Source organism: Takifugu flavidus, chromosome 2 (assembly GCF_003711565.1).
Source record: "Takifugu flavidus isolate HTHZ2018 chromosome 2, ASM371156v2, whole genome shotgun sequence".
Taxonomy (NCBI): Eukaryota; Metazoa; Chordata; class Actinopteri; order Tetraodontiformes; family Tetraodontidae; genus Takifugu; species Takifugu flavidus.
In genome coordinates this window covers 9527819-9549222 of record NC_079521.1, presented here as the reverse complement: position 1 = coordinate 9549222, position 21404 = coordinate 9527819, and the positions used below count along the sequence as shown (strand labels likewise).

Here is a 21404-nt window from a genome sequence, read left to right as displayed (position 1 = left end):
GAGGGTTCAAATGAAGTCATTTATGACTTTCCTGTTGTGTTTTATTTATTTATTTTTCATTGTTTGTTTGGAAATAAATGTATTTTGTGAAAGGCTTTGATGGAATTTGGTTTGGTTTGTTCTGTGAAGCTGTCAGTGTTTTGAGAGTGAAAAGGTGTTTTGTAAAACTGTAATTACATTTTCTTTTGTAAGAAAAAGACAGAATGATGAAAAGATAAAAAAATACCGAACACTTGCTTTCTGTTATTTGACAAAAATGGACATTTGATCTAAATCCTGTCAAGAGTTTTGAGTGGTCCTTGAAAATGTGTTTTTGCGTTGCGCAATCCACAAAATGCAGAAATAAAGTGTGCGAGCTTGCTTTTTCCTTGTGTGAAATGCTTTAAAGTAACGTGCTTGGCGAAACATCGCCGTCTTTGGCGAATCGTTGTAGCATTTTGACCTTCAGGGCCACTGTAGAGGAAAAGCAAAAACAGCAGAATCGCAGTGAGCAAAAGATGATGTGAGCTTATGTGACAGCTCTGTGCGTGTGTGTGTGTGTGTGCGTGTGTGTGTGTGTGTGTGTGTGTGTGTGTGTGTGTGTGTGTGTTCACCCCGTGCAGGATAAGCTCGGCTGGGTCAGTTCCCCCAGGGTGACGGAGTGTGTCAGAATGACGAGAACACTCTTCTGGTTTTTAAAGCTAAAAGCCGTCTTCTTACCCACATTCCTCCATCACTGTCCCAAATTTACCTCCTGACGGTAACCACGGTGACGAAAAACACCCCAACAGTTGTGGAATGCAACGTGGGTTCTGACATGGTGAGAATTGTCATAGAAACCAACTCAGCAGCAGCTCAAACTGGCTATTTTTAGAGCAGATCACACGGCCTGGTGAAATATCAGAGTGGCTGGATGCACCACAACAGCTCATTCATGATTTGGGGGGGGGGTAATCACTGTTCTGGACGCACGACTGATCAATGGACGCACGACTGATCAATGCAGTCAAGAATATGAACACTGACGTGTTTGTCGTTACAAATTGTGATCAGCAAAATGATGAATATTCTGTCCACAAACCACAATTTCTCCCCCAAAAAATTCAACCTGTAATGGCTAAAACTTTTTTTTTTATATAAATCAGTTTAGCTCAGAGTACTGAACAGAGAATTCCAGTTTAGAAATCACCAGCCGAAGACGTCAGCAGAAGTCTCGCAGTACAGATGTTTACGTCAGTCCTGAATCTAATACGTCAAAATGTGCAGCTGCGGCTCAGAATAGAGATTTGCTGCGTGTTTGGAGCATGTTGTTATTGGAGGAGATCGAGCATCATCACTTCGGTCTTGCTTATCCTCTTATTACTGCAGAAAAACACACACACACACACGCAGACACGCGCACAAATCTGCACCAAAGTGTATAAACGCGACCCTTAAAGCTGCTCTGACAGAGCAAAGTGCAGAGTGAAGAACAGACACCCGCAAAATGCACGTTCCTACCTTTGGCCCCTCGCAGAACGAAGCCGAATCCTTCATTCTCCTTCTTCTGGAGCACCACGGTCTTCTCGTCCACCACGCAGTCACTGTGGAGGAGATGCCGAGCAGAGCGCCCGTTAGCACAGCCCATCATCCGCAGCATGGCCACGGACGCCCTGCCCGAGTGGAGGTTCATGCTGCTGGAGGAGAGCTAGTCCGGCCGGGGGCAGGGCAGGGCAGCCCCGACCCCACCCCACCGCCACCACCACCACCCCCTCCTCCTCCTCCTCCTCCTCCGCCTCCTCTCCGGCCTCTCCAGATATCAAACGGTCTGACAGCGGCACCGACAGCCCGGCGACAGCATCTCCAGAACAGAGACGATCCCGAAGAGGGAGAAAGAAACGGAGGGAGAAAAAGGAAACGACGAGGACAAGAAGCCCCCCTCCCCTCCCGAAAGCGGCAGTTGCGCCCGACTCTCCGGCGCGGAGACGCGGGGTCGGCGGCGCAGTTACCTCCGCGGCGGGTGATGGAGACGATGCTGCCGCTGCGGCCGGCGGCCTCGCACTGCTGCAGCGGCGGCAGGGAGGAGCGGCATCGGGCTAGAGATACCTGGCGGTGAGGCGGGAGGAAAGCTGGAGCTCACCGGCGTGCGGAGGGAGAGAGACGGCGAGGAGGGAGGGAGACTCCGTGGTAGAAGTTGAGGTGCTCCGCAGCGAGGGAGAGAGAGAGAGAGGGAGGGACGGACGGACGGAGGGAGTGCGTGCGTGTGTGTGTGCGTGTGTGTGTTGGGGGGACCTGCAGCGTAAAGTTGTAACAGTGTCTAAATTTAATTCGCTGTTCACGTGAATGATTTAATTACACTACAGAAAAGATGAATAAAAACGAATAAAACTAATTTAATTCTGGTCTTTATTATTTGCCACGAAGAAAAGTTCGGATGGGATCTAAGAGCTGGAGGGGGCGGGGCCAGAGAAGCGACGTTTGTGATTGGCTGCCATGTTCGGACACCTGTGGCTGCGTTGTTCGGCCACCTGTCTGAGCCGAGCTCCTCTGTGGGTCCATCTGAGACAGATCTGGATTCTTGAGAGGTGGTTACACCAACAATTGTTTAAACTGTTCACCTCAAACTAAGATAATTGTGATATTTATTATTACTAGTTTTCTGGCAGGCTTTATGTTCCTCTGCTGATGTTGACTAGAACACCCCCCCCCCCCCCCCCCCCACAAGAATCCAATGGTTTGTCCCGGCTGCTGGTTTCTGTGCTGATCATGGCGGCAGCAGAGACGTTCCCTCGTCTGGCTGTTCATCATTATTCAGCTGGTTTGGTGCGTGGGGATTACTGCTGAACACATGGAGGAACACACAGGATGAAGGTGCAACAGCCATCCTAGCGATGGTTCCCATGGCAACGTGGGCTCTCTGAGAGGAGATGGGCCTGCACTGCTGAGTATCTCCACAGGTGATCACACCTTCTTCACCTGAGTGTGACAGCAACAGCCTCAGCCAGCAGGCGGAAGGTGTGTGTGGTTCATCTCAGGTGTCGTTAAGCTGAACATGAGTCATGGAAGCAACGGTGAGGCATAAAAATATTCCCGTTTGGATCCGAGCGCCGCCGTGGGAGGCTCCTGTAGGGAATCCAAGTTCTTATTCCTCCTCATAGTCCACGTGAGATGCTCAGATTTTTAGCTGTCACGTGTCGAGATGGTGGAACCGGAGCCGCCACCATGATGGTGAAGTTCTTGCAGAAAACGTGGAGATAATCCGGAGTTCTGAGTTTTTCCTACTTTTCCCACTGAAGTCTGTGTCCAGGCCTGATTCAGTCCTTCTTACACGGATGGTTTTATCTTCACAGGCAAAGTGCAGCTGTGGCTGAAGACGTCTTAAAGGAACTCTACTGGGAATGTGGTTTAGGAAAAATAAAATCCCCGCTTTAGCTGCGTATTCCTTGAAGTAGAGCAGTATTCAGTGAAGGAAGCAGCTCCTCCTGGAGCCTCCGGGTTTCCCCCAGCACTCGCTCTCGTGCCGCAACATCCTCCAGAAGATGTTGGAGCAGCGATGATCTGACGGCTCATTCATATTCATGCGGCCACCAGGACGTCCTCTCACCTGTGATTGATTATTGTAAAGAGGGCTCGTTGTGGGTGCTCACAGCCGAGCGGCGCCGCCTCGTTTCTAATGAAGCTCTTCTTGAACTGGATGTGACAGAAGCGCAGAGCAGAACCACAAAGACCTGATCCTGGGGGAGCTCTACAATTAGAGCAGGCGGAGGAGAGGACAGGATCTGGCTGGACCAGTGTTCCCTCTTTCTACCCATCAGAGACTGAAGGAATAAACATCAACAGCTGCGCAAGGTGGATTATCGTGTTTGATGTTGGGATGTATGGATGTTGACGGCGCCGCTGCAGCTCAGGTGTGGGTGCAAACTGGTCATGAGGGCCCACTAGAGGCTTGAGAGAGCGGGGCTGATTTGGTGAAGCTCCAGGATGCGGCTCTGCAAGGGCGACCCACCGTAGTGTAGCTAAAACAATAAGCTGCACGTGCCAGTGCCATCAGACGCTGTTAGCATGCTAGTCGACAGCACCGACACCTTCTTTACCACCTCCGTGCACTCATCAGTCCTGCTGCGGCCTCATCTGTGTTCTTCTGAGGTCTTACCTGGAGGCGTCGAAGCTGTCGTAGGAGCCCACGGTGTAATGTCTGAAAAGCTTCCGTCTGTCAGCACGATCCGCTCTGGAATCTGCCAAACACATCAGGAAACCGTCAGTGCACACACCCAACTACTGGGAACACACACCCGACCCAAGCCTCCTGTTGGAGCTGCGCTTCACCGCCATCAGCTGGAACTTCCTCGTGTTCCTGGGAGAACTATGATGGAGGTGAAGCTGTGGTGTGTTGGATTTCTGAGAGGTGAAGAGCTTTCCATCAAAGAGGCAGAGGCTAGCATTAGTGGTTAATGGGATGAACCAAGATTTCGCCCTAAATACAGTCAAAATACGGGTTTATTTCTCATTACACACACTGAGATCCTGAAGATCCTGAAGCCTCTGGTTCCCTCAGCGTGTGTAACTACGTTTGAAGCGAGCAGCTCGTGTGAAAGTCCCAGTTTGGAGGAGCAGATCTGTGCAGAGTTTAGTTTCCTCCCGCCGCGGTTTGTCGCCAGCTCCTCCCCCTTTCTTCATTCCTTCACATCCATCTCTCGCACCAGCTGTCGCACTTTCACAGAAACTCCATCTCCTCTGATCCGGCTTACATCTCGTCATCTTTGCAAGAACGCTCGCCACACCTCCCTCCCCCGCCCCCCCCGAGCCCCTGACTCCACATCCTCAGCATCAGATCCGCAGAGGGAGGCTGAAGCTGGAAGACCATGACTGACCGGCACAGAGGAAAAACCTGAGTGTTGTTGTCTCTTTTTTTTTGGAACGGACAATGGGAAAGGAAAAAAAGAGCCTCTGGATGAGGAGAGATCCTCAACATCGTCACACTCCATAGCAACGGTTTCTATGGACACAGAACAGTTACTTCCTGTCAGCAATATCTCTACCTCTCTGGCTTTCTGTCCTCACCGTCTAAATCTTGTCATTGTTCCTGACCAGGACCTGTGATTGGTTCTGCTGATGGTCCAGCGTATGTGACCGTGGTCACCGCCATCTTAAACCATTAAACATTACAGGCTTTTACTTTAAAGGCTCCGCTCTTCATTTCGACAGGGGGAATTTTAATCATGCATCAAACGTTTGCATTATTAAACCTCAACTTTTATTTTGCAAGTTGTAATTCCAGTTGTTAACGTGTTCGCCACAACATTCAGACGACAGGCTGATGAACACAGACATCCCATCCAGAGCAACGCAGCACAACATGAACTCAGGAAATTCATTTAGACACATTAGATTCTACTCTGTCCTATTCACCTGGAATTGTTTAAGATGATGATGATAATGATGATGATGATGAAATTAAAAAAGTCTTTGGAGCATGAGAGGACGCTGAGACGTGAATGTGTGTGTGTGTGTGTGTGTGTGTGTGTGTGTGTGTGCGCGTTTGAGGCTCTTTACGGCCCACGTCAGCGTCTGAACGTGAATCCTGACAACGTGCACTGAAGCAGCATCTTTTTTTTTTAATTTAGAGGGATTAGAAGTTAAAGGTGTGTAAAAAATGGTGAAACCTACAAGAATGAACACACTTCACTTATGAGAAGAAACAAACACACCGGACCTGCATGTAAATATCGACTCAAACATATTTTCTCTGACATTTCCTGATATCACTGAGCTCAGGTCATATTTGGAAATATGAAAAGCCTGTGCCAGCGTTATAACCTCTTACTTAAGGGTCTGTTGGGGTGTTATTGGTTGCTACGGGCGTGTTTACAGTCATCTGCCTGAATCCAATGCCGGAGCTCCTTGTGGGTTCACGCTTATCGCCGATTCATCCACGCAGAACTGTAAGCCGATACGTGATTTAGTCCAGTTTAATCCCACAGAAACAAACGTCCACCCATAATCCCGCGCCTTAAACCATGTGATTATGGGCTTTCGCTCCTGTTTTCTGTGTGTTAAGCAGATGATTGGGATGAGACCACCTCTTTTTGGTCACAGGGTCAGTGGGAGCGGTTCACACTGGACAGAACCAAGCGCTCCACCTGTCAAATCAGCCTGGATTTGAACCTTTTTCCACCTTTTTCCTGTACACGTGTAGTGTTGCTCTCTCAGACGCAGACACTGCTAACACACACAAACACGCACACACACACGCAGCCCCGGGGCCTTGGCCCCCTTTGGAACGGGCCTCTGCGAGCCACCATACTGTGGCCTTGATTTTGCCGACCTGAGGCCAGTTTGGACACACTTTGCGTCCTCTGTGCCAGCGGCCCTGAATATAAACCAGAAGAACGAGACAAAGAGCCAGAGAAGAGGAAGTTGATCTCAGCCTCAATCGCGGCTGTCAGGGCAAGCGCACGGGGGGGCTCGCTCGGCCTCAATAATTCAACAGACGGGAGGAGGACAGGTTTGCTCTCGCCGACAGCGGCCGCGCGAGGGAAGAAAGATGTGATGTTTACGGGGGACGGAGCGTAGCGTGATATGTTCATTAGTGGGCACCCAGAGGACATCAGGGCACAGCCGAGTTAGCAGAGCGATAAAGCGCTCAGTTCAGCGCACAGCGGCACAGAGACAGAGATTCATCCAGCTCATCCAGGGCTTTTGGTTTTTTCATGTGGTGGGACCGAACGAAGAGACTTTGTCCCCGGACCAGCGTCCCCAGACCTGTGTCTTCGCTTGGACTGAAGCAAATAACGCACAATCTTTGGAAATGTACGGCGCCATTAACGGCGAGATCAGACTCACAGTTCCGCTCCTCGGTGGCCTTGGCTGGGATCTCCTCCACACAGTCGGATGGAAACCAGCCCACTTGGCCTCGGGTGCTGCCCTCCCAGAAGCCCCCCTCTCCGATGCTCAGAACTGAACCAGAACAGGTGAAAAGAACATCAACATTAAAATCAGGTCTAAACCCTCAAACAGTCCCTCAAAGTTGTGGGGACCAGACAAAACGTCCTCACTCTGATAGCAGAATGAGTATTTTGGTACACAGTATGGAGCAAGTGCAAGCACACACACACACACACACACACACACACACATGAGTGGGGATAATCCTGATAGATTAAAACTGTCTGATCACCATAAATACAAATGTCTGATTGTTGTTGCTGCTGATTGAACGTCTGCACACCAGGACCGTCTGATTCCTGCACAGCTCAGGGACTCGTTTCCATCAGTTATGGTAATTTGCTGTCTGATTTCCTGTCGCCTCGACACGATTAGAGATGGCGGCAGAGGTGAGTCGGTTTTGATTTCATTACTCAGATGGGGGGGGGGGGCTACGTTTTCCTCTCTGGTTGGGATCAGCACATTCAATCAGCACATGGACGCGTTTACAAACGTGCGTTTAGTCCTGACTCACCTTTGACCCTGTCGCCCTTGTAGAGGTTGATCTCGCCCTCGGCCTGGGCGGTGTAAGGGCGAACTACCACAAAATGTCTGCCGGGAACGGCGCTGTACAGCTTCCTCCTGGGGCCCAACACCTCCCCGTGAGTGCTGGGACTGGGAGAGGACAGACAGCAGAGCTCAGAACCACCGACATCTCCTACCCCGGTGCTGAAGTGCCCCCTGGAGGACTTTACAGAGGAGGGACGTGGACAAAGCAGAATAAAATGCCCTCTGACCGCCCCTTCAGCACCTGGACTGCCCCCCCCCCCCCCACAAAGAAGGTGGAAGTGACTGAATAACAGAGAATGATAGAAAGTTTCCCCCTGACCTGCATGTTATAAAACAAGTGTATAGAAGCTAGAAGATAAACGATGAGGATTCTTTCAGCAGGAACTAAATATCACCTCAGGTTCATCAAACATCATGTTAGCTTAATTATCAACTGAATTGGGTCCAGAATACAACAGCAAATAATCAGTGACACAAAATAAAATGCCCATGATGCATCACTCCCCTCCCTGCTTCCTCTCTGCCACACACACACACACACACACACACACACGGAAGCCAATTATGCAGAGGAGATGCTCAGAGGCTGGAGGACACGTGCCTTGCAGTAGCAAACTGGGGCACGCTCTGACACGGAGCTGCAGTGGCTGCTGGGTAAAAGACCACCCATGCGACGACCTCGCTCCTCCGTCGGAGCATCACGTTACTTCAGCGGGAGAGAAAATTCTACTGGAGGATCAAGACAGCGTGGCCCTCCGTGAGAAGCAGCGCCACAAGCTGGGGGGCCCTGATGTGAGAGTGCAGCGCCGCCTAGTGACGGTTGTGTGCAACAACATTGATGGGGCGGCAGCAAAATAATCAGCGCTCGGATATTTGTGTTGCTTCAAAAAGCTTCATTATTTAAAGTCGTCCTAATCATAGACAGCTCTCTTGAGCTTGTTTGTGGGTCTCTTCCTGTGTGTTTGAAGTAAAAAAAGGAAACTACATATTTACAGCGAACTGGTACCGGAAAAACTCCCATTTGCTCCCCACTGTAGAGATGAGAGATTCAAAGAGGAGTCAGATTTCACGTGTTCACACTTCTATGCTTGAACTGTTTTGAAAAAAAAACCACGAGACGAAAATCTAGAGGATTTGCTGGCAGAGTTGAAGGTGTTAACGCAGAAAGTCACGAAGAGATTAAATAGGAGGGCAGGAGGAGGAGAGGAGAGGATGAGGGAGGGAGAGAGGGAAGGAAATGGTTTTTGTGCAGTAATTGGGTCACCTTGTCCTGTAGATTTCGCTCCTCCTCAAACCTTCTCGGGCCTTCGGAGAGCTGACCCCATTTGCCGCCGCAGAACGCCGCCGCTCGCTCGTTTTCCAGCAGAAGGCCGCGGAGCCGTGCCGATATTTGATATTATCCGATATTTTTGCTCTCTTTTACCATCTTCCTTTACTTTACCAACACAATCCACCGGCAACCTTTTGAAGTTTCACAGCTTTTATTCAAAAGTACATCAAAGCGAGTCCGACTGCCTGAGAACCGAGCCGCCCGTTCTGGAGAACCTCACTAACATCAGCATGTTGTTCCTGTTGTTTCTTTTATTTTGGTGATTACCCAGGTGGCTTTGAGGTGTTTATCTGCCAGCTGTGGTTATTACCAGCAGCGCACAATGTGGGATATTATTGGATGAGAGACAGGGAGGAGAGAGAGAGATAAAGAGAGAGAAAAGGGGAGGATGGAGAGAGGGGGAAGAAATGAAAGAGGAGAGTGAGACGGGGATAGAGAGATGGAGAGAAAAAGAGATGGAGAGAAAAAGAGAGAGAGGGAGAAAGAGAGAGGGAGAAAGAGAGAGGGAGGAGGAGTGTTCCAGAGCTGCGTTGTCAACATTCATATTTCTGCTGTATATTCAGATTCGATCTAACGTGACTTCATAACTAATAAAGGATCAAAGAGATCTGGGGGCCACTGGTGATCAGGTGGAAAACGCCGCCTTTTAGGTGAGTCATTTTAATCACCTAAAACTTATTAATAAAGAAAAGCAGCTAATTTGAAGTGAAAATCACGAATGTTTGCGTTGGAAAGGACCAGAATCACATTTCACAGCTGACATACGACAACGCTGATCTGGTTTTTATTCCAGTTTTATGCTCTCGGAGTTGTGTGCTGGATCATCCTGGACATCTCTGTGTCACTTGTCTCTGGTCCACTGAGTCGGTCCTCATGCTGGACATGTCATTTCTCACCACAATGAGCTGGGAAACTGTTGCCATGACGCCCTGATGGTGACTGACAGCTGTCAGTGTGTGCTGTGTATGTGTGTGTGTGTGGTGTGATAGATAGACATGTGTGTTAGTGTCACATGTGTGTATGTGACATTCTAACAAATGACATGTCAAGTGGGAGCTCAGGGATGCCTCAGAGAAACTGTCATGTGTGGGTGGAAGTTGGAGGATGAAGGGGGGAAGGGATTACTGGAGAAGAAGAAGAAGAGGAGAGGATGACGGAGGAAGCATAAAGAGCATTAAAGGGCAGCGAGGTGGGGACGTCAGGCCCAGCTTCACTTTTATTGGACACAGAAATAACGATTTTACAGTGTCGTTGTGTCTCTGTGAGTAAAGCCTGGGACAGTCCTGACCTGAACGTCCTCTAAGAGACAAACTCAGCAGGACGGTCCTCCCAGGGACAATGTGACAGGACAAAGTTGAGGACGGTCCCTGTCCAAACAGGCCGCAGCCAAAGCTCCACCCCTCTGGTTTAAACTCACTACTGGTGATACTGGTGCTCTGAGGCACCCCCTAACCTCTGACCCCCATCCAGCGTCCACAGGGGGAAGCTGAAGACAGCTCCCTGTCCCTGGTCTCTCTCTGGGACACAGAGCCGCAGCTGCTCTGTCGACGCTTCAAACTCACTGAACATCTTTGTCTGAAGAATTGTGCGATTTAAATAAAAAAAACATAAACAAAACCCGACATATAGCCAATTTTTAATGCTGACTCAGACGATTTCACACTATTTCTGCCATCAGTTAATTCTCGTTTGCTTCTGCGGTCGTCTCGGCTCTTCCGAAGGGTAACGCGATGATCTCATCAGTAGGTGTCCCCAAATCTGCCATGGCTGACCTTTGACCCATTACCAGTGTTCTGATGGAAACACTGGATGCTTGGTTGGACCCCTGTGATGGAGCGGCTGTGTGTGTGTGTGTGTGTGTGTGTGTGTGTGTGTGTTTCCCTGTGATTCACTCTTTAAGAGCATGTGAAGATGCTTCGCTCTCCTCTCAGATTAAAAAAAAAAAAAACTCTGCCGCCTCTCAAGGTTTTTAGTGACGTGTGTCAAAAGACGCCGCGGCGTTGCTCATGCTGCTGTCCTCCCCCGGTGCTCGAACCCGTCTCTCGTCTCCTCCCACACTTTGTCTCCCCCTCAACCCTGATTGTAAACCCCTCACTCTTTGCTTTTATTCTCTCTTCTTCAGCGCCCTCCTCCTCCTCGCTGGTCTTCATCCTGCCTTAATTCTAACACTTCATCTCCGCATCTTTTTCCTGACGAGGTTGGACAGAGGCAGCGGAGCGGCGTGTGGGTAGTGTTGGTGCTCAAATGTGTCTATCTGCCAAGGAGGGGGAGGAGGAGGAGGAGGAGGAGGAGGAGGAGGAGGTGGTGGAGGTAGAGGAAGAGGCCAAAGAGCATATGTCTTTATCGGGAGAGTCAGTTACATCACTTCAAGATAATCTAACGTCACACAATAAGCCTCTGCCAGATCACACACACACGCACACATGCGCACGCGCGCACACTTTAAAGTTTGGAGCATCCAAAAGCAGCCATATTTAAAAAAAACACAGAAACTTGCGAGGATTTACAAATTGTCCTGTGGGTAACCGTAGCAACGGTTGCTATGGCTAGAGTAGGAAGCCAGAGTTGCTTTGATGGCATGTTTCCCAGAGGAAACCGTCATACATTATAGAGCATGGGGGATGGGGTTGGGGGGGTGAACTGTACCACACAGGAAATGAGGTCGTTGACGCCTGAAACGCCGAGTGTGGCGGATTTTGGGGGCCACATCTGTCGGAGGGGCAGGATATACTGACACAGATCGCCTCCGGGGAGCAGCGGCGGGAAAATCGCAGATCTCCGCGATGGAAGTGTGTGAAAAAATAATTCTGTGTGCCAACGTAGCGGCAGCATAGAGTCATGTGACCAGTGTGAAACTTGGCGTGACCTCAGCTGGGGTCAGAGGTCAAACCCAATACTTAATGTGAGGTGTGACAGTTCTGAGTCATCTCCATCTGCAGGTTTCACCTCCGAAGCATATGATTCACACACACACACACTCACACACACACACACACACACACACACACACACACTCGCGAGGAAGGTCAGCAGAGCATAAAACACATCTTATTACTACTATTACGTCTACCTCACGTGCTCAACAGCTACGTCAGCGTTTCCTGGACGTGTGGTCAGACCTCTGCCCACCAAGTCACCATAAATGTTGACAAACTCATGATCAATTTTTACTCTCTCATCTTTGTTGCGTTTACACGTCACCAGTAAAACACCGGACCTCCTTGACCACCATCTGACTCCGGCGGATGTTAAAGTTCTTACCTGGGCTGCCGGTGTGCCCGTCTCACCTCCTCCCCGAGCCTGCTGAGGGACGGCGAGCGGCTCCGCGCCCCCCTCCCCATGGTCCGCACCACCACGTTGCCATTGGGGCTGCCGCTGGGCATCTGCTGGAGCAGCTGGGGTGACAGGCTGCGATGGACTGCAGAGGAGCCAGGCTGCGAGTGGCCCTGCTGGGGGACCCTCTGCAGGTGGGCCTGGTTGTGTTGGTGCTGCTGGAGTCCGGACGCCCAGCTGCTCGGGGACTGCTGGTACTGACTGACCGTTAGGTTGTTGTCACTGTTGGACCGCAGCAGGACCCGCGGGGCTGACAGCGAGGACGGCGACTGGTCGTTTCCGTTACCAGCTGATGGACCCCGGCGCCGTTTGGAGTAGGCTGGAGCCTCACGGAAAGGCACTGGGGAGGAACCACAGAGTCAGAGCGGCACCGCGCCTCAGACAAACTCATGGCTCAACGTCTTTATTCAGACATGCTCACGTGGCTGCGTTTAATCCACTCTCTGTGGAGAAGATCTAAGTTCTGGTGACCAATAAAGGTCAGTCCCCAGAACTCTCTAAAATGAGTGACGGCGGAGGAGTTTCGTACATGGACGGATCACCCCCAGCTTTTTACTGGGATTAAGATCTGTGCTTTGACTCTGTCATTCCAGGACGCTCCAGTTTTTCCAGCCATTCCCTGCTGGATTTACTGGTATTTTTGGGTCACAGTCGTGTCACAGGGTCTGGCTCCCCTACAGCTTTAATTCTATCCGCCCTCTGACACAAGAGCTGAATTCCTGATGTATTCTGTGATGTGAACAAGTCAGAGCATAAACACGACGCCACAGGCCACACACAAACACACACGCCCGTTGACACGACTGCAGCCGTCACTGCTGCCATCTCAGTGGGGTTGAAACCATTCCAACAACCTGGTTACCAGCTGGTGTTGTCCTGGCAGCCTGGTGACCAGGGAAGATGCTGATACCTAATGAGCTAGCACATTATGGAGCGGTTAGCGGGCTAATCTCTGCAGTGGGGCAGCACGCTGGGGGTGGGAGTGGGCCTGGATGGGTGAACTGGAGCTCCAGTTCTCAAACAATCACACAAATTAATTATCAAGGGGTGGGAAAAAAAAGTGGGGTTCTTGCGTAACAGCTGGAAAAGCAATCAGTGGAGTTTAATTAATCACTCTTGAGACGCCTGTCAGAGGTCAGGGGGGAGGAGCTCGGCTAAACGGTGACAGACGTGAAGATGAAGACGACGATGACGGTCGCACCACAGTTCGGCTTCGACCCGATCGGTGCGTGACAGCATTTATCTTGCTTTTGTTCTGTCTTTGAAAGGCAGACAGACGACCACGAACCGGGCCAACCAGCTCTATTAGACCAGAACAGTCAGCAGTCGTCACCGTCACGATTCCTCGCTCACGTAATAAAAAAATGTAAATCTACTTCCTGACACAGCTGTGACATTCCCATAACAGTCCCAGATAAACGGAGTTCACAAAATTCCCCCCAAAGTACCGACGGACACGAGGCGACCGACCCGATGTCCCGCAGAGGGCTGGTGTTATTTTAAGGCCGTCTAGAACACGGTGTTTCCACGGGAAACGCATTCACGCCTGTGGCTGCGCCCGCGACTGGTTAAAATAACGTGTGATCAGACGTGTCGCCACGAACCAGAAGCCCCGATATGATGCCGCCCTCAGCACCTCACGTCAAACTTTGACTAATGTCCCGTGGTCACGGTCCAACGTGGACCCAATCTTTTATTAGCCAGTTTTTTCTGACATTTGTCCATTTTTTTCTCTCTTAAAATCTGTCCACACTCCCAACAATACACACACACACACACACACACACACACACACACACACACACACACACACACGTCTTTGTTGTACAGGGGACACGTGTCTCCTGTGTCTGTTTTTTCTGGTCACGTCTTCACACTAAAGCTTTAGCAGGGAGGTGTCAGGAAAACAGGCAGGAGCTCTGGTTCTCCTTCCAGATGTGGACATGTTAACCTCTGGGAACCAGAAGGCCTCTTTCCTTTGCTAATTTAGGCTGCAATCTGTGCTGAAAAGTGAGAGAAAAGCGAGAGGAACTCTCTCGAAGTGGATGAGAGGTTGAGCAGAGGACAAACTGCAGGAGACGGGACTCCAAAGTCAAACAGTTCACAGAGCTTTTGGAAAATATCTGGCAGAGACGATCATGAGACCAGCGATGAGGACCGGACCAGCGATGAGGACCGGACCAGCGATGAGGACCGGACCAGCGATGAGGACCGGACCAGCGATGAGGACCGGACCAGCGATGAGGACCGGACCAGCGATGAGGACCAGACCAGAGGGCAGCATTTGGTCCAAATGTCAACTGAAGCGTGTGTGGTTCTGTCAGAGAGAAAAATCTACCTGGAAACTGAGTGGGACCCTTACAGGCTGGTCCCGAACTGGATCCTTACAGGCCCGGACCCTTACAGGCTGGTCCCAAACTGGACCCTTACAGGCTGTTCTCGAACTGGACCCTTACAGGCCCGGACCCTTACAGGCTCGTCCCAAAATGGACCCTTACAGGCTGGTCCCGAACCGGACCCTTACAAGCTGGTCCCGAACCGGACCCTTACAAGCTGGTCCTGAACCGGAGCCTTACAGGCTGGTCCCGAACTGGACCCTTACAGGCTGGTCCCGAAATGGACCCTTACAGGCTGGTCCCGAAATGGACCCTTACAGGCTGGTCCTGAACCAGAGCGTTACAGGCTGGTCCCAAACCGGTCCCTTACAAGCTGGTCCTGAACCGGAGCCTTACAGGCTGGTCCTGAACTGGACCCTTACAGGCCCTGACCCTTACAGGCTGGTCCCGAACCGGAGCCTTACAGGCTGGTCCCGAACTGGACCCTTACAGGCCCTGACCCTTACAGGCTGGTCCCGAACTGGACCCTTACAGGCCCGGACCCTTACAGGCTGGTCCCGAACCGGACCCTTACAAGCTGGTCCTGAACCGGACCCTTACAGGCTGGTCCCGAACTGGACCCTTACAGGCTGGTCCCCAAATGGACCGTTACAGGCTGGTCCTGAACCAGGCTTTTACAGGCTGGTCCCAAACTGGACCCTTACAAGCTAGCCCTGAACCGGACCCTTACAGGCTGGTCCCAAACCGGACCGTTACAGGCTGGTCCTGAACCAGGCTTTTATAGGCTGGTCCCGAACCGGACCCTTAAAGGCTGGTTCTGGTCTTCTGGTCTTAATCTGGTCTTCACATAATCATCATCACACTCTCAGCTCGTCTGACATTACTTAATTAATGTGGAAAAAAGAAATAACGGCACCGTTGGTCCGGCACCTGCCAGGTCCACCAAGTGGGCGGAGCCTAAAGCGGATCATGGCGCAGGGTGAAATTAATGTCAAATATCTCACGGTGCTTGAGGAAAACCTCTGACACTTAGAACATTGATGAAAGGATTGAACATGTGGCTGTTGTCATGGCAATGACCAGGCGCATCAAAGAGTTTGCTGGGTGTTGATGACATTATGATGATAACGATGATACATACTGAAATAAAATCTCTATTTCCCTTTATTGCTCTGGGATGTTGAGCCCTGTTATTGGACAGGACCCAGATATACAGACGGCCACCTCAGAACATGAGGGGTGCCCAGGGAGCCTCTATCTGACTCAGCCATGTTCTTGAACATGTGGAGTCCATCGCGATTTAATCCAGATGCGCAGGGCTTCCTGAGATAGAAATCCCACAATGCAGTGCGCTCCCGTGGCTGAGAACGACAGATGGGGTAAATTACAGTTATGTGAAAGGACACTGTGATGACGCAACTTGTTGATGATTCAGTGGATCAACCCCCCCACCAACATTTATAGTTTTAGGTGTTTGGTTCGGAATGAATGAGGATTTCACCTGAACGGAAACACCAACGGTGGATTTTAGTGCAGTTTCAGGTGATTTCACCGGCAATTTTCTTCTCAGTTCTTTGACAACGAACCACATTTTGCGATTTTTGCACCATAATTGCGGAGCCTAAAACACAGCCGTCTGTCCTGGATGATCAATCCTGTTTGTTTTCTGTCTTTCTAGACAAAGAAAAGTCCAGAACCTTCGACCTCTGCGCTCAATCCGTCTGACAGCTCCGTTAATCACGTCGGTGCTGCTCATTAAGGCACCGACGGCAGCGGCAGCAGAGGCGGCTCCGGCTAATCCACGTTTCTGGCTGCTTTCCGCGTCTTCATTCAGAAAAACAGCAGCGGATGATTTCAACACCACCAACGCGCTCTGATACGCGGGCAGATCGGCCCGGTTCTCCGGGTTCTCCACCAGAGTCCCACTTTCGGCTCCTCTCTGACCTAAAAACTGCTCCACCGCTGGCGGTGTCTCATTTTCTTTCTCAGAAAAAAGGGAAAACTTGCAGGTTATTCGTGTAACCTAAATACACGGCGACCTATTAAAGAAGACAGAAATACCCAAAGTCACGCTCGGTACAAAGTGCGCACGCCAGCGCACTTCAGCTCCGCGTTTCCACCGGGCTCACGGAGGTTTTACGCCAACTTCCCGCGAACGGAGCGTCGGACGCGGTGAGAAAAGTTCAAGAGCAGGCGTTCGGGCTTACCTTCCTTCTTTAAGGCATTAATGATCGACTTCATTTTCGCTCCGTTGCTGCTCCGACTTGCGTCGCGGCTCGTTCAGCATCGCAGGAGTTTGGACTTTTGGCGTTCAGCACCGCGGACAGCGACTCAGCGCAGCGCCCAAGCCGCGCGCAGCGCTCATCGTCCCGGCGACACCTTCCACCAACACCCGCCTCCAGCTCGAGCCCCTCCGCGAACACACGCGCGCACTGTCACACACGCATGCGACAGTCATTATCCCGCCCCTCACACACCTCCTCTCTCCTCTCTCCCTCCCCCTTCTCTCTCGCTCTCTCTCTTCAATAAAAGTTCCACTAAATCAATAAAAGAGAGACAAAAACGCCTCTAAAAAGCACAAACCAGACCGTCCATCAGTCACGTGGAAATCTGAAACCGTGAAACCGGCAGTAGAACCCTTTTCCCTGGTATTTATATAAGAAAAAGTGAATGTTGCTGCAGCTGTTTCCAGCAAAGTCTCGGCGTCCTCCTGACGTCCAGCCAGTGTCCCACAGAGGGACCGAGTCCAGCTGCAAAGACCTGCGGATGTGGCGGATAAAAACGAGCTTTGCTTCCGTCCCTTCCTGAATCTTTGGAACGCACAGACTGTTCTCGGTGAGAACGACTGTTCCTGTCGGGGACCAGCAGTTCCAGTTCAGCGTGATCTCAGGGTGCCTCCTTCACATACTGGTGGTGCTGACAGCAACCGAGCCGTCGGCACCTCCAACTGCTCTGAACTGGGAATATTAATGGACCAGATGTTGCAGAAGCCAACATCTGGAACAACAACATTCCTAAGTGGAGAAAGGTTGAGCGAAGAACCGGAGAACTGACGTCACACAGACCCTCATTGTTGCTAGGCAACCCAGAGAGGGGCGGCGCGTCTCCGCCTCCTGGCTGATGAGCACACCTGAGTCTTCTGCCACACAATCCAGCGTGGAGCACGTGGTCACGCACCATCGGTGGAGCTCCATTTCCTCTTCCTCTTCCTCCTCACCAGTGCCGGCAGGGATTCACCCGAGGAGTGACCTCGCTGAAGGCCAACGCAGCAGATGGTTGCACACGCAAAGCATATGTTGTCATAAAGAATGCAAAAATATAGAGACGTTGGCGGGTTCCCATAGCGACGATTCCTGAAAATCTGTGGTCGCAGACCTCTCAGTCCTGGCGCCCCTGTGAAACGTCATCAATGGGCACCAAATATGATTCCAATTCAAAGTTCTGTCCAGACTTTCGTGGCCCTGGGACAGATAGGTATCCCATAGTGTCCACAAATGTCCACATGCGTACATCAGAAGGTGCTGAAACACAAATCCAGCAAGAAATACGGACACCTATATTTCAAACTTCATTGTTTTTATTAACATTTTTATGAGAAAGAAAAGTTTATATGTATTCTAGAACATAAAGCGATAATGTGTGTGGTGTAGTGGTTTGTCCGGCCTGAAAATAAACTGTAACCATGGAAACGTCACACGTGTGTCCACAGACTTCGGCCAAAAGATCAACTAAAACGAGCAGAGGTCCGATTAACATGTCATTATAGTGTTCTATAGTGTTCACACACACACACACACACACACACACACACATCATCTATTAGTCTTACTGAGAAGCTAAGTTTGTCTGTGTCTCCTGATTTACACCTCACAATCGCTGAATAAAATCATGTCGCATACAAAACTATGTGACTGTGTGTATATTTGTATAGCTGTGTGTAAACCTGTGTGTAAGCATAGTCGTGAGGGTGTTTATCTGTGTGTATACCTGTTTGAGGGTAAAGTTGTGGTTTTAAGGTGAAGGGTTAGACTTTGGTTTACATTAGTGTAAGAAGATGGGGAAATGATGTCTGAACGTCCTCACAAAAATAAAGTACAGGAATGTGTGTGTGTGTGTGTGTGTGTGTGTGTGTGTTCTTGTACTTGCTAAATATTCAGTAACAAAATCTTCTTTCTACTAGCAAAGTGAGGACATTTTAATAGAATGTGTGTGTGTGTTGTAGGAACATGTGAGTCTGGTTTGTCACGTACGTCCTTCAGGTTTTCGACAGGAGGAAATTTCCAGTGTAACCGTTGTGCCAAACTGGGAGTAGATGAGTGTGAAAGTGGTCACTTCATGCTGGTGATGGGATTATCACGCTGTGACAGCGGGTGGTCCAATACAAGCAGCTGTCAATCATTCTTAAAGTGGCTTTACGGGTGCAAAGGGAGGACACAACACAACACATATCTGCCAGACACACACTTTCATTCTGCTCTGTTTTAGATGAGTCAATTGTAGAAAAAAAAACTGGAATAATGTGTACAGTAGCAGCATATTTCTGGATTAGCGCAGAGCTAAAACGCTATTCAAACCGTTGCCTCCATCATTGTCATCTTGGCTCTGCTGCAGAGTGGATAAGGTCTAAATATAGAAGCGCGTTAGGAATAATTGGACGATACTACGACATGTTAATGTGTTGTTAAATATGCTGGCCTTTTTTTAAAGACAGCAGAAGCGTCCCTGGATGCTAGAAGCTGGAAAACATTTGCATTTGTAATCCAACAACTCAAATATCTGGATTGTGGGAGATGATGTTAGCATGTTGGCCAGAATCCAAACAAAGTGGCCAGTTAGAGACCAACTGCCACACCTCCAGGTGACTAGCTACAACCACACGACACTCAGTGTGGGGAACCAAAGCCTGATTGGCCAGATCCAGGTCAGGTGAAACACCACACTGCCCACTCATGCTGCAAACAAAACACCCCCCCCCCCCAAACACCTGCAGCCAGCAACATCTACAAGCACAAACACATCGTCTGTAAATAAGTTCTGAGAGTCTGGTCATTAGCACTAATGGTAGCCGCCCTAGAAAATTCCTGTAACATAACACTGGTGGGAAAGAGGCTCATCAACATAAACGCCATGGAAACTGTTTGTGCGCTGGTGTAACCCACAAACAGCCGGAGTGTCGGGCCTCAGCTCGGCTGACGATGATGCTGAGGATAGCGGACGCAAGATTTACGAGACTGTTACATGACAATCACACACAGGCTACTGCCCGTGAGCATGGGGCTCAAGGCCCGACTAGTTGAATTGGTGGGGGTGTGTGGGCAGGAGGGCAGGAGGGCAGGAGGGCAGGAGGGCAGGAGGGCAGGAGGGCAGGAGGCAGGGGTCTAACCCACCTTTCCTGCAGGCGGAACCCATGATGGCAGCCAGTCCAGTCTCCAGTGGTGGAGATGTCCCGTCCCCAGAGTGGGAGGCATCAGGAGGAGAAGCCACCTGGACACTCTCACCATCTGATGTGGTGGTTGTGGGGGTGGTGGTGAGGACGGGGGGGGGCTGCATCACAGTGCTGCTGTGCCCTGTTTAGACGTTCAGCAGGTTGCCTGCGCACGAGGCTGCAGGGCGTCGACCATGAGGGCGAACAGCAGTGGTGGGATTACATCTTTAGATTAGATTAGACCTCCGTCTCATTCTCTCCGCCCGCTCCAATCTTTCTCTGTCCTCCTTTATATTTTCATTTGTTGGTTCATCTTTTCTCATTTTCTCCGATAATCCCTGAGCTGTCATGCGGAGGGCAGCGGCTATCCAGTCAGCGTTCCCTGGCAATGGGCTGGTTCATCACCCACTCATTCAGCTCCCTCACTAATCTGTAGCTCCACGTGTCCTCAGTGGCAACAGAGACCAAGTACAGCTGAAGAAAGTTAGTTCTGATAGTTTAGAAAAGGCAACGTTTTAGCAAATTATATGTGTTTTTAATGCAATTAAGCAGGTGAGAAAATAGATTCACATACTTATGCTTCCTTAAAAGGAACATGTTATATGGCTGCTGCAGAACAGTATCCAAGTGTTCAACGCAACCAGAAAATTAAATAAACTGGTGGAAATAGAATGTGTACTGTAGCTATGGCAACAGTCACTGTACATGTGTCCATGATGTGCGCACCATCCTGATGTCTGTCTGAATAATTCAGATCTTTCAGGACAAGAGAGACATTTCTACTGGTTCAGCAGGAGAGGAAGACCAATGTCAGATCTGTGGAGCCTGAGGAGTTCTAAAAGGAAGCACGTGATAACGGCGCTCCTCCAGAACTGGCGCTCGACACACATCTGGAAGGGAAGGAGCAAAGAGCTCGGGAGCAGAGAAGAGTCCAGGAGAAAGTGAGGAAACATCTGCTGCAGAGGAACCTCTGAGGGAGAAGAATGGCATCACACACACCCCCCCTTCCTGCAGATGGGAAAAGCTTCTGTGGTCTGGCGAGGAGAAACAGAACCTCCAGCCCATTAGAGCTGACACCTGCTGGACACCAAACATCACATAACCGCCATGAATGATGGTGGCAGCATCTCAACAGGGTCTGGAAGGTCTGGAAGGTCAAAGGGCGCATGAATTAAGGCCAATATGAAGAAAGTCCTGAATTAGGTTGCTCCTTTTTCTTGATCAAAGGTCCACCAGAACCAGAAGACATAAAACAACCACACGTGTCACCTGCAATGATGCAGCAAATAAAATGGCTGCGTCATCAGCATAATCAAAAAATGGACCAGAGCCAATGTTGAAACCCGATAATGGAGCCTTGATGAACTCCAAGCTTCTTATGTTATAACAGGCTGTTATAACAGCTAAACTTCTTAAGTGGTTGAGCCAAAGTGGTTGTGGAGGTTACAGGACTTTGTTGAAGTAAGAGTGACCTTTGACCCATTTCCATGACTTTACAGGTTTTATTTCTTGGCTTCTAAACCATCAA

The 21404-nt window shown here is 50.2% G+C and overlaps 1 protein-coding gene across 5 annotated transcripts in view; it reads right to left on the bottom strand.

Annotated features, from left to right (window-relative positions):
- Positions 1-21404, bottom strand: part of LOC130515078 (SH3 and multiple ankyrin repeat domains protein 2-like) — a 76937-nt gene that overhangs the window by 23472 nt on the left and 32061 nt on the right. For all 5 annotated transcript variants that reach the window (XM_057015120.1, XM_057015096.1, XM_057015085.1 and 2 more), the window contains 5 exons: positions 12044-12455; positions 7418-7557; positions 6802-6915; positions 4112-4193; positions 1480-1562 (listed from right to left, as the gene is read on the bottom strand). In XM_057015120.1, coding sequence (XP_056871100.1) covers positions 1480-1562; positions 4112-4193; positions 6802-6915; positions 7418-7557; positions 12044-12455 — 831 coding nt within the window. The remainder of the gene's footprint in view (positions 1-1479; positions 1563-4111; positions 4194-6801; positions 6916-7417; positions 7558-12043; positions 12456-21404) is intronic.